General features: G+C 41.0%; 1 protein-coding gene across 1 annotated transcript; it reads left to right on the plus strand.

Moving 5' to 3' along the window:
• The first annotated feature begins 459 nt into the window (after positions 1-459).
• UCMA (upper zone of growth plate and cartilage matrix associated) lies at positions 460-13,131 on the plus strand. Its single transcript, XM_007056556.4, has 5 exons — positions 460-872; positions 1,403-1,468; positions 1,590-1,685; positions 7,597-7,695; positions 12,411-13,131. Exons 1-5 carry the CDS (start codon positions 815-817, stop codon positions 12,506-12,508), a joined length of 417 nt encoding a protein of 138 aa, XP_007056618.1. The 5' UTR covers positions 460-814; the 3' UTR covers positions 12,509-13,131.
• Positions 13,132-13,484: the final 353 nt, after the last annotated feature.

Raw genomic sequence — 13,484 nt, forward strand, 5'->3', positions numbered from 1 at the left:
CATGGTTTGATTGTGCTGCTGTTACATATCCCCAGCTCTAGGCACATACTTAATGGCTTTCCAGAAGATCAGAGGGATATAATTCCAGACACTATGTAACATACCCCAGTTTTAAGGCCCCTTTATGCTGCCAGCACTATGTGAAGGGGCCTTAGTGCAGCTGAGAATTCAGGCCCTAATGTTTATGTCCTCAGTGACACCCGTGCAGCCACATTGCCTTCACTGGCACTCGCACAGGTGTAAATGAATGAACTTAGTAAACCATTCTGCTAGTAATGCACTAGAAACAATAGAATCAGGCTCCTTTCTTAGCTGGGCTGACTCTGGAGGGCTAACGGAAGTTAAAAAAGCACTAAAAGCTTATAGTCACTAAACTCACTGGATTTGACTCTGATACAGCAGAGAGCAGATCTGCCGAGTACAAAGGGGTTTTTTTTTTCAGAGTTTAATTGCATTTTAAATTATATACAATAGATGACCAAAAATAATATGCTGTATAATCTTTTGCTTGTAATAGTCATCTCCCAGCCAGGCCATCCCACCTGCCTGGCAGTTTGTAACACTGACTTCCATCAAAATGCTGATGACCACAGGATATGTCTCATATAGATGTTTTCAAGTTGCCTGAAACCTCCTTTGATCTGGTAACGAGCAGCCAACTGAAGTGCTACCCCGTGCCCCTCCTCTTTCCCACAGTGACATCCCAGCTCCCTGCTTCCTTTTCCAGCTAACAGGAGGAATTTGCAAGCAGATCTCAAGAAACTTCTTGTGATATTCACTATTTTTCTGAGGAGTCAACTGGAGCACAACAAAGATGAACTGGAAAGAAATCCTTTTTCTCTCTTGCCTTGCAACTTTTGTGCTCTTGGTTGGTATGTATGATCCAGAGTAATAATAGTGCTAGCAGGAAGCATAGAATTTCAGCAAGGAATGATAGAAATCTGAACTCGTGTCATTGGGGTAACATAAGAACACTGTCATTTACCACATTGCTAGTCAAATGAGCATGAGGGAGTATGTGAGAATCTAATCTAATCCACTGTAATCTATTACAATCTCTAAAGGATTTAGGCATCAAGTTATACTAGGAATACACAGACAATTTTTTAAATATAATGGGATAAACTGGACTAAATGTCCTTACAGGTCTTGTTAATTGCTATTTTTAAGACTTTCTACAAAAATAAAAACTGGGAGCACAAAAATATATGTCTACATAGCTGCTGATTGTACTGTTGCTCTTGCTGTGTAAAAGTGAATTTCCCAGGCAGGTTGTTATTGGACTGCAGGATTTTTAGGGTTTTAGCAGGTAGCAGCTTTCAACATCTGCTTGAGGTTTTTCCTGTGGGATGCTGCATTTCTTCACTGAACTCAATACTATGTTTGTGCTGTTGTCATCCAGTTCTTGAGGAGAGCGACAGTGCTGCTGTGGGCACCAGGAAGGCAGCTGGGGAAGAGGACAAGGAAAGTAAGTGGAGCTGAAAATTTTAGGGGGGAGAGGAGAAAAGTTGCTCCTACGGCTTTTAAATGTACATTGTTGCCCCAATTTACTATCTATGGCTGATCAAGTCCTCTCTCTTTGCTTTCAGGTGTGAAAAAGAAGATTTTTATACAAGAATCAGATGCCTCTAACTTCTTCAAAAAGCGTGGCAAGCGAGCCACCAAATCCAGAGATGAGCTCAATGGTGAGGCTGTTCAGGAGTGTTTATGGAAAGCTGTATTTTCTTTGCTCCTCTTTCATCTCCCGCTTCCCTTGAGACAGTCTTAAGTTGCCTGCCACTCTCTACAAGGATTTATTCACCGATCAAAGTTGTTGTTGTTTCTTTTGGATTAGAACAGGTTTCTTCTCAATTATCTACATTTTAAATTACGGAATGTACCTACAAATAGCAATTTGGGGGGGGCCGCCAGAGGGATTAGTGTGTGAGGGGGACAGGGAGGAAATGTAATTTTTATGAATTGAATAAAAATAATATGGGAGAAGGACAAAAAATTGAACTTTACAGGCTTCCACTTTGGAAGATTTAGGGCATACCAAATCATTTCTGAGTGGGTGTAAGGGATCAGTCATTACTGAATTCTCCAAAGTGAGGTTTGTTCATTGGCATCTTTTTAAATGAGACAAGAGGTAACTTTGGAAAATGAAATATTTTTCATCTGCAAAATCTCTTGAAGTTGGCTAATAGAACTGAAGTGGATGCCAATTCCTTGGTTTTCAAAAGAGCTGAGACATCTAGCAGGGCAGACGGAGCTCAGCAGGCTGCTGTAGGAGGTGCAGGACAGCACGGTGAAGTGAATATAGGGGCTTATTTAGTTCCTCTCCTCAGCTCCTTTCACACCGTCATCTTATGAAAGCTGGTAAATAACAAGCAGGTTTCAGGCCCGGTGCTGAATGAATGTTTTCAGCTCTTCTTGGAAAACATTTGCAAATGTAGCATTAAGAAATATGCACCTGGCTTCCACAACACCGTTTTATTTCCACATGGGATGGAAAACATAACTTAATTCACATGGCTTGTTTGCTGAAGCACTGAACAGGATAACAGTGAAATGATCTGTCCTCTGGTTCAACAAAACTTCAGCTAGGTTATTGGGAGAGATGTTAACCTTTCAGTAATAATCTGAAAATTAACTCAGTTAAAGTGCAAGGGAGGGCTGATTTAACTGGTAACACTTTAAAATACAGGGCACAAATATCATGTAATTACTATATAATAGTATGTTAACTGTTGACTATTTAATTACATTGTAATTACCAGGTAGTGTCCATGTAATTGGGTAATAAACATATAGGAGGAGGATGATTACCATTACAGGTAAGTTACAACAGGGTCTATAAAAACAATGCTTGCAGTGAGGTAACCAATAATGTAATATTTTAATGGGTTATATAAAGTGAGCACGATCAACCTTCTGTCATTCAATTGCTGATCTCCGTTACTTAATGGGCTATCGTCCAGAAGCAATATACCATATAACCTATTTTCCCAGACATTTAATAAAGCCTTTGGGTCAGAATGTATTCTCATTTGCATCAGGGTAAACCCACTGAAGTCACTATTCCAATACACAATTCCACTGAAGTGAATAGGTTTACACTGGTGTGACTCAGAGCAAAATCTGGCCCAGTGGTTTTATTAAATATGCACAGGCCTGCAGATTATATGGTCATTACTTGTGGATGATGTTCCACCAAATAACTGAGCAGCGGGATTGTCCATCATCAGCCTCCTGATGTTCAAACTGGGATCAGGCTGAGATACAAGAGCTTCGTAGTGGTTGGGTCTGATCTCTAGAACTCCCTCTCTAACAAAGTCTAGCCAGAGTCCACAGAATCATTGTACATCCTTTCTGTTTAATCCAGTTTAACCAAGAACCCCCATTTCCATGCATCCTTCCATGCATTAGTGATCTGGTGATGGGGAGCTTTGGCTGGGACACTGGGCCCAGGTTATGATTTTACTGTTGATGGCCTCCCCTCTCACCATGTGCAGAACACATGTGCTTGGCAATAAGTGCTTAATAAATTAAACAGCTTCATGATATTTGTATCCTGTAACAAAAAGGGCTAACTCTCAGTCACTTCCTTTACTAGTGAGCGATGTAGAAGTGTCTCTAACCTATTTTTCTGCCATGGTTCAGTCACCCTCCATCAAACAAGTACTGGTTTATTCTATAAAGGGTTGCATCCAGATAGAGATATAGCTGGCTTTGGCTGATGGGAACCAGAACAATTTCCTCCCACTCAAGATAGGTTGAATGTACCCATTCTTGTCAAACACTAGCATCAGATGGCATAGCTGGTTACATTACCAGCCTTTTATCAATGCACAATTCCGATCACATCCTTATGTTATGGGTTAGGAGGAACCTGGTGTTTTTTGTCCTAATCCCCTGGGAATATTTAGCATGAACAGAAAATTATACCTTGGAGATGTCCAGATGTCCTGGATCTGACTGGCAATTTGCATGGCAGATCAGAATTGAGACACATTCGGGAAGCTTATGGTACATCTTCCCTCTTCTGTAGCCTGATGTTTTAGAAAGAGGCACTGGTCTATATTTTTCTTTCAGTTACTCTGAGTGGTGTTACATTGGATTTATGCTGCTGTAGGTGAAAGAGAAATTTGACCCATGAAGTTTTTTTCCTGTCACTCATCATAAAAAAAAAAAAAAGATGCAAGGAGCCTGTACCTCTCCAGCACAGTCCTGAAATAAGGATATTTCCAGTTGCCCAAACCCAACCTGAAACCTAAATGAAGACTCTGCTAAACTTCCAGTCTAATCAGATCACATCTGAACTGAGTCTGAATACCAACATAGATGATCATATGCTAAATGTAAGGGCAGTTCTCCCCTTCCCCCAACCAGCAAAGACCCGTACCCCAGCATTGGTACAAATTCAAAGTGATGCCAATGAGAAGGAGAACATAAAATATTGTTTATTCTAGGCTGTGCTCAAAAACATGAGACCTTAAGTAGTTGGCAGACTGGAGCAGACCACAGGCCCATCTATCTCCAACAGTGGCTGATATTACTGGATGTTTCAGAGGAACATGCAACATCTCCCGAATATAACTAATTGTGCAATGCTCTACCTTGGGGTCAATACCGCATCCAGAGCTATGATAGATCTTAGAACAGAAGATTAACTCAGTACTTGTTCCCATCCATTTTCCTCAGCCCTTCTCATCTCTTTCCTACAGTTCTTTAATCAGTGGTTATATTACCGTCTTCTTTAAGCCAATATATTTATATTCCACTTTCTTAAAGCTGTTCTTACATTCATCTCTTTTCCAATGTCACAAAGCAGGTTTCTCAACTTTCAGGTGTTCAGCCACTTTTAAAAATACACATGGGAATTGATGTAATACCTATTATCAATATCTATACCTTTAAACAAACCCAAAGAAAATGAGCTAATTGTGTTTTCTTTCATTGGTGCCAAGTCTAGCACTATACAGAAATTAGCTCTGCTTTGTTGCGTGAACTCCTCCTGCTTATTATATCTGAAGGAAAAGCATTAATTTTCCACCTCCTCAAGTTTGCTGCCTCGATTAAATCCCTGCACTTCTATCCCTCACTTCTTTCTACTCATCTGAAATTCACTTTGCTCTGCCTCTGAAGCACTGGATTGGAATAATTGTTCTTTCATGTTCTTTTTTGCATTGGCTAAGGAGACCAGCTGGACCTTCTCTATTTTGAATACCTATAGTCTTTCGACTAATGACACGTAGGGCCATCAATACAAACAATTCATTTATTTATAGGATTAGTTTTGATTATCAGTATTTAACATTTACATTGCCCCCAAGATGGAGCCCCATTGTGCTAGTGTAACCCACACACCTTCTGGGTGTGGTGTTCTGTCCCATCTAGTGGCACCAAGACTACTTAAAGAGAGAGATAAAATGAGTCTGCTATACAGCCTGAGCTCACAGGCAGTTGGTTTTTAGTTCATGCGGTAGAGGCTCATGCACTAAGCTCCAGAGGTCCCCGGTTTGATCCTGCCCGCCGACAACTATTGGCATTACACTAGGAACCATACAAGCATATGGCAAAGGCTTTCTATAAAGTGGTCACAGCTCTTGCTTTCCACTGTCTTTTACAAGTGTTCCTTCCAAGAATCTCTCCTGGATAATAATGACTCATGGCTATCTTTGGAATGGGCAGGATTAGCCAAGCTCCTTTGGCTTGCACCCTCAGTTATCCAGTAACATTCTTCAGGATGCTCTCAGTTCAGTTCCCAGTCCCATGTGTACAATGAGATTTATTCAATTGTCTGAGAGCCTTTTCTTTGGTTGCATCCTATTTGATAATAGGGTGAGAAGGGACAGGTCTGGTTCCTGAGAGTTCAACCTTTCTTGTCGCAAGTGTGGGTTGCTACCTCTGCAGCAAAGCACGGGTACAGCGGAAATGCGTGGTCTGTGGTGGGAGCTTTTATCTTGTTGCTTATTGCCTGAAAAAACACTTGAACTCTTTGGGAATTGATTCAACAAACTAGCTGTTAAAAATTCTCCTGGGTCCCTAAAACAAAGTTACTTTATCTAGGTCTGTCCATCCACTGAGCAAGACCGTAATTTCTAAAGCTATATTTTAAGAATGGCTGTAAATAGAAATTGGCTATTTACTTTGCATTTTCATGCAAGCCAACAGGTAAAAACACAGAGAGAAAGAGTGATGTAAGAAATAGAGGGAAAGAAAGTGATGTAAGAAATATGTATAAGCAAATGGACAGATGAAGCACAAGCATCTTGAGGATATGCACAACAATTGCCTCTCTTACCAAAATACCTTAGCAAAAATCTTATCAAATTCCAACTAAAACTCACTTTCCAGAAAAATTCATCTTCTGGCAGAAACCTACACCTTCTAAGATTGGACCCTAAATTATCACCAGGCAAGGTGTAAATGACCAAACCAGGGCTAGATGATGTCATCTTCCTAGCTGTTTTAATGAGATTTCAACCCAAAATGGCAGAAATCTCACAAAATTAGTTTTTCCTGTTCACTTTCTGCCATCTTGGGCAGAAATAGTGTGACTGAAGAAAGTCACACAAGATTTCCACCATCTGGGGCTGTATCCAAACCAGGGCCAGATCCTTGGTTCAAGATCCAAAAGGTAAAGCCAGAGGAGTATTAGGTCATCTTGTTGTCACTCCAGTCTTGGGGACAGCCAGGGTCCGGTTTGGCCCCCACTGCAATTTAGAGAGACTTGAAGGCTACTCTAAATTATGCTGGCTGTTTATAGCCCCCAAGGAGCTATTCTGTCAACAAGGATTGCTAGAGCACAAGGGACTCTTCCCATGCAACCTCCTGCCTCAGCATGCCCCAGAGAAGAGGAGATGACTATGCCATGAGAGCCTGCTATGCCATCTTTGCCACCCTGGAATTCCCCTGTGCAAGGGCAATTCTCCAGCCAGCTGTTTGACCCTGCTCTGTCCCACTTTGGAACAGCTGAAAGGGCACAGAGCAGGGTCAAAGATTGGGAACACAATCCCAAAGCCATGAGGCCAGGTTCAGAACCAAGGATTTGATTCCAATCCACATCCTGAAATTAAAGGTTGACTGTATCAATTTGGGCTTCTCTCTATTTGAATACATAGCGAACTTTTCAACAAACATGGTATGCATTCTGACATTGTAGTAACACCCAGCCAATGTCAAAAGGTTTCATTTTCATTGGGAACTTTTCATTAGGAAGTTTTAGCTAGTAGGCATTTATCACAGGGTTTTAAATCATTGGACAAATATGATAACTGTAATCCACCAAACTAAATTAGAACAACCTGTGTTTTTCCTATGGAATTTAAAAGGCATAACACGGGAGCTAGCAATTTCTCTACCAGCATCATTGCATGTATTGTTTCATTGTGCTGCACAATGGGATGATGAAATACATACAGATTGTCTAGTTCTTTGAAAGCCTTCTGTAAACAAGGACTTTAGCAGCTAAGCCACCAGTGAAAGCCCAGGATATAGGTGCTGCTATACAAGGCTAATCAGATTCATTGGGTTTTGAGGACTAAAGTTATGCTCTGGCTTCTTAAGATTTTTTTTTTTTTGCTGCTAATACAATAAACATCTCTTACGCAGCGGAGACCCGGCAGATGCTGATTGCTGATGAGCAAAGGAGGGAGTACTTTGAAGAGCAAAGGAACAAGTTTGAGAATTTTGTCAAGGAAGAACATAAAGGTAAGAACAGCAAAACAACTAAAATTGAAACTTTAGCTGCAGGCTGGTAGGATATTATTATTATTTATTATTATTATTAGTGTTGTTTAACATTGATACAGTAGCAGCACCTAAAGGCCACAGTGTGGTTGGGCCCTGTTGGCTAGGTCCTGTACAAAAATATAATAAATGACAGCCCCTGCTCCAAAGAACTTACAATCAAACTCTTTGCTCGAGAGAGCAACTCTTGCCAAATTCTACAGGGGTTTCACATCGTTCATTCCCACAGGCTCAATATTCTGTCATATACCGTATGATTTATATCCCCACCTACTGGTGATGCTCTAATTCTAGATAGGACTATATAATGGGATTCCAGGTTTGCATTTCCTAGGGGTGATTCTATGGAGTCTCTTCACTGTCCCTGCCTGGAGGACACTGCCACTGTGAAAGCCTATTCCATGAGGTTTTATTTATTGCCTTAAGGTGAAAAGGGGATGCTGGAATGAGGCTTCTGTTTTTTGGGATGGGATTTTAGGAATGTAGAATGTCTCTTGGGTTGCATTTCCTTACTGCTTCCACACATTCTAGCCAGCAGAGAGCTCTTAGAAAGTCACTGCTAACCACTGTAAGCAGCAACTCCTCCATGCCACACACTGTACCTGGAGGCCATCATTCCACATCCCACATATATGAAACCCCACTGGTTTCAACTGGGCTTTGCATCCTGCATGGTAACATTTCCGTCTGAGGAATGTGCATGATGGTAGCACCCTGTGTTTAGCAATAGAATCACTATACAAAACCCCAGGAGGTTGAAGAGTGGGTAATTTTAAATGCTGGCTGCATGCAGTATCATGTAACAAGGTGAGAAGTAGCTTTAAGTAGCAGTTTCCCTGCATTTATCAGTTAAAGATTAGCACATGGATAAACCAATACACAGTGGGGTAAGTGTTTTGATGAAGGTCAAACAGCAGAACTGGGAATAGAACCCAGGTCATCGGACTCCCAGTCTGATGCTCTAAAAATTGGAGCAGAAGCCCAGAACATGAGCCAATGACTTGCTGTGTGACACTGAGGAGTGACTTGCCTAGTTTACCCATCTGTAAAGTTAGGCTACATCAGAGAGGAACGGTGGGGCCTGATTAATTAATGTTAGTAAAACACTTTCGGATCCCTGAATGAACAATGTAAGAGAAAGGCAAAGTAGCACATCATAGAAATGTAGGTCTGGAAGGGACCTCAATAGGTCATCAAGTCCAGCCCCTCATGCTTGCCAAGTAAACCTAGGCTATCCCTGACAGGTGTTTGTCCAATCTGTCCTTAAAACCCTCCGGTGATGGGGATTCCACAACCTCCCTTGGAAGCCTATTCCAGAGTTTAATTACCCTTAGAGTTAGAAAGTTTTTCCTAATATCTAACGTACATCTCCCTGGCTGCAGATTAAGCCCATTACTTCTGTTCTACCTTCAGTGGACGTTGAGAACAATTGATCACTGTCTCCTTTTATAACACCCCTTCACATATTTGGTGACTGTTACCAGGTCCCCCCTCAGACTTCTTTCCTAAAGCCAACACAAGCCAATTTTTTCCCATCTTTCCTCTTAGTCAGGTTTTCTAAACCTTTGATCATTTTTGTTGCATTCCTCTGGACTTTCTCCAATTTGTCCACATCTTTCCGAGAGTGTGGCTCCTAGAACAGGACACAAACTCCAGCTGAAGCCGCACTAGTGCTGAATGGAGCATTACCTCCCATGTCTTACATACAACACTTCTGTTAATACACTCCAGTATGATATTAGCCTTTTTCGCAACAGCAACATATCGTTGATTCACATTCAATTTGGGATCCATTGTAACGTCCAGATTCTCTTCAGCAGTGCTGCTGCCTAGCCAGTTAGTTCCCATTTTGTGCATTTCATTTTTCTTCCCAAATGTAGTACTTCGCACTTATCTTTATTGAATTTCATCTTATTGATTTCAGACCAATTCTCCAATGTATCCATATCATTTTGAATTCTAATCTTCTCTTCCAAAGTGCTTGCGACGCCTCCTAGCTTGGTGTCATCTGCATATATTATAAGCATACTCTCCACTCCATTATTCAAGTCACTAATGAAAATATTTTTGCTTCTCAGCCATTGAATTGATATAAGTGGAAAGATGTCCTATTTCTTTGTACATGTATCCAACAAAAATAAGAGAGTCTAGAACGAGTTCTTGAAGAGAACAAAGAGGGCAAAATTACTTTTAAATAGACTTTTTAGACTAGTTGTATGCAACTAAATAGTTCCTCCAAATTTCTGGAAATAGACATCTAAATAAAACATGAACAGTTTTCTTTCTCCTTGGTTGTCTTTCTTCCAGCAATGGCAGTATTTCTTTTTACATGTATTTTTCCCTGCACTTGATACTTCTCTCACTTTGCCCATAACAAACTTTAGACGCAAGGCCTCGTTGACAGGACATGAATGGGGGACATTAACAGCGCAGTTATTCAGTTAGTAAACCCATTGCTCTTGTGTGGTGCCTTCCCATTATTATGTGGTGGGGATGGCCCTATGACAACGGTCTTTCAGATGCTACTCCATACTTTTTCTGTATGGTGGAGACTATACTTGCAGTAAGAAAGCATTCCATAACAGACCTTCCCAAAAGAAATGACCAAGTGGCCGTACAGACATTTCAGCTAGTTCCCTCCAGAGAATGAGTAGTGAAAACCATTTGTGGGATGACTGTTCAGTGAAGTGGTTAAAGGTAAAGACAGCAACGGAAGGACTGGTTTTCACTTGGCATAATAAAGACATCCATGGAGGTATTTCTGAAACCTCACATCGAGGTGGCTAACCAAGCCAAATTCTCAGCAGCTCTGCAGTACATCCTTTTAAATGAGGAAAATGATTCTAATGGTAAAAACTCACCCAAAAGCGTTAGTTATTTTTATTGCCCCATCTTTATTACATTTTTGGTTTCATGCCAGAACTGTCATGGAGACACATGTACAGAATATGAGAGTCTATTGTTTTGAGAAGATTGTCAAAATAGTCTGACTTTCCAGATAAAATAAATAATACCCACCTCCTATATAGCACTTTTCATCAGTAGATCTCAAAGGACTTTACAGAGACAGTCGCTATCATTATCCCCATTTTACAGATGGGGAAACTGAGGCAGAGAATGGTGAAATTACTTGCCAAAGGCCACCCAGCAGGCCAGTAGCACAGCTAGGAATAGACCCCAGGTCTCCCGAGTCCCAGTCCAGTACAGTATCCACACTGTTTTAAAATGGTGCTTTGGAGAATGTCTGTATTTGTGCCTTTGAGAAAAGAAGAGACTCAGGGCTTGTCTCCACTTACCGTGGATTGATGCTGTGGCAACTGATCCACCGGGGGTCGACTTAGCGGGTCTAGTTAAGACTTGCTAAATCGATCACCGATCACTCTCCCGTCGACTCCGATACTCCACCGGAATGAGAAGCATAAGGTAAGTCAATGGGAGAGTTTCTCCTGTCGATCCAGCCCGGCGTAGACACTGCAATAAGTTGACCTAAGGTACGTCGACTCCAGCTATATTATTCACGTAGCTGGAGTTGCATAACATGCATCCTGTTGTATTACCAAATATGTCAGCTAGGACCCATTCCAGTGACTTCAGTAGCATATAAATGGATGGCACCATGGCCTATGGCAGACCAGCAGCTGATGGGTTAATGAATAATTCGATAATGATTTGAAGAACCATACATCGAAATAAATAAATTGTAAGACAACCTTTTGCCACTTCCCCAAGATCACTAATAGTGAACATTAAAATCCTCCCATTAATTGTGTGTTTGCAAGGATATCACAAAGATACAGTCGTGATGGGGCAGGTAGGTACCTAGATAGATCAACCTGAAATAGTAAACCTGGATCCAGTATATGTTGGAGGTAGGAAGAGGGTCATGCTGTGCAAAATATTCACAACAAAACACAGAGGCCCATGTAATGTACCTCTTTTTTTAGAATCAAAGAATCATAGAATATCAGGGTTGGAAGGGACCTCAGGAGGTCATCTAGTCCAACCCCCTGTTACAGTCTAGAAACTCAGCATGTTGAAAGGTTTGCTAATGTTCATGAACACTAAACTTCTGAGCAAACCCAGACCCTGTTTCAGGAAAACTGAGCAGGCTTGGGGTTTGCAAGGAAATCCTGCAAAAATCTCTCTCTAGGTTCCTATACGGGCACCCACCACCAAATTATGTGAGTGCCACATCTCACGGACGTATCATGAAAATAGGTGCAAGTTGGTGCTTTTGACCAAGATTTGCATTGACATTTTGTGGGGTTTTTTTCTTTCTTTTTTTTTTTTTTTTTTTTTTTTTTTTAACTCCAACTGAAAGTTGGGGATGAGGAAAGCTCACAAATCAGAGGTGGACCCGAGTCACAAAACGAGGATTCAGATCTGAACAGTGCAAGTGACAGCTGTCCTTATAATGGGCCAAACGCCTACATTCAAACCCTCAGTCTTTGGGGAAGTACGCTCGGCCTAACCTCCCCCACAACCTCCCTTTATATGTTACACACAACTTGACAGACAGGGATGCGCAGTTGGAGATTTGAGAGCCAACAGTCCTTGCCACCATTTCAATGCTGCTAGTACATTTGGCATTAGATTAGTTGGCTGTCCGAAAATGAATCGCAGTTCACATTGTCTCTTGTTATTTCTACTCTCCACCCCTCTACACCCATCTACAGAGCAACAGGAGAGAAGCCGGGAACAGATCGAGCAATGGCGTCAATATCACTACGACGGTCTCTACCCATCTTACATGTACAACCGTCACCACATCTAGATGTAAGAAGAGTGAACTAAAAAAAAAGTTAAATATTTGCTGACTAAGCCGTTCACAGGACACCGAAGAAGCCACCACATTTCCAAAGTCTTGGCCATGTCATGGATCCCACTGTGGAATCTACTCCACCAAGCCCTCCTCCTATAGTATTTGCATTGACTCTGTTTTAATGGATAGAGCTTCTCATAGGGTGCTGCTTTGCTTTGTATTTTGACATGCTTGTATGTGTGACAAAATCTGGATTTAAAACGCAAAAATGCAGACAGAATTAGGTCCTTGAGACATGTATAAATCAGGATAGTTTAGGCTGTTTAGAATTTGTCTTATGTAAACAGATAAGAATTTTTTTTTAAATCACTGTATCTTGGGAATCACTGAAAAGCAAATCTATGTTTGCTGTAATCCCAGGGTCTCTGTAATATTTTACTTTAAGTTAAAAAAAGGAACTGTATTAACATTCTAATAGTTGTTTAATTAAACAGTAGTATTAGCTTCTGCAATATCACTCAATATTACTCCTCCTTACTAATCTTATAAATAATGGAAATTCTATATGTTTGAAAGAATATAACTTCCTTTTTAACTATCATCAGTCCCTTCAAGATGCATAAGCAGCTAGTGATGTAAGTTATACGAAGGAAAAATAATAACAAGAAAGTTTGAAACTACCCTTAGACTTGCATTTACACAATAGAAATCATGCAACAAATCTCGATGCCAACTCTGCCCACATATCTACACCAGCACAGGACCTAACCAGATCAGCCACACCATCACCGGTTCATTCACCTGCACGTCCACCAATGTAATATACGCCATCATATGCCAGCAGTGCCCCTCTGCTATGTACATTGACCAAACTGGACAGTCCCTAAAAGGATAAATGGATACAAATCAAATATTAGGAATGGCAATATACAAAAACCTGTAGGAGAACACTTCAGTCTCGCTGGACACACAATAGCAGATGTAAAGG

Source organism: Chelonia mydas, chromosome 1 (genome assembly GCF_015237465.2).
Source record: "Chelonia mydas isolate rCheMyd1 chromosome 1, rCheMyd1.pri.v2, whole genome shotgun sequence".
In the NCBI taxonomy this organism is placed as follows: Eukaryota; Metazoa; Chordata; order Testudines; family Cheloniidae; genus Chelonia; species Chelonia mydas.

What these genes read in the sequence shown, in the direction of transcription:
- UCMA (XM_007056556.4), top strand. Translation starts at nt 815, where the DNA reads ATGAACTGGAAAGAAATCCTTTTTCTCTCTTGCCTTGCAACTTTTGTG. An exon ending in TGGGGAAGAGGACAAGGAAA is followed by an intron (nt 1,469 to 1,589) that starts GTAAGTGGAGCT and finishes CTTTGCTTTCAG; the next exon opens with GTGTGAAAAAGAAGATTTTT. An exon ending in ATCCAGAGATGAGCTCAATG is followed by an intron (nt 1,686 to 7,596) that starts GTGAGGCTGTTC and finishes TCTCTTACGCAG; the next exon opens with CGGAGACCCGGCAGATGCTG.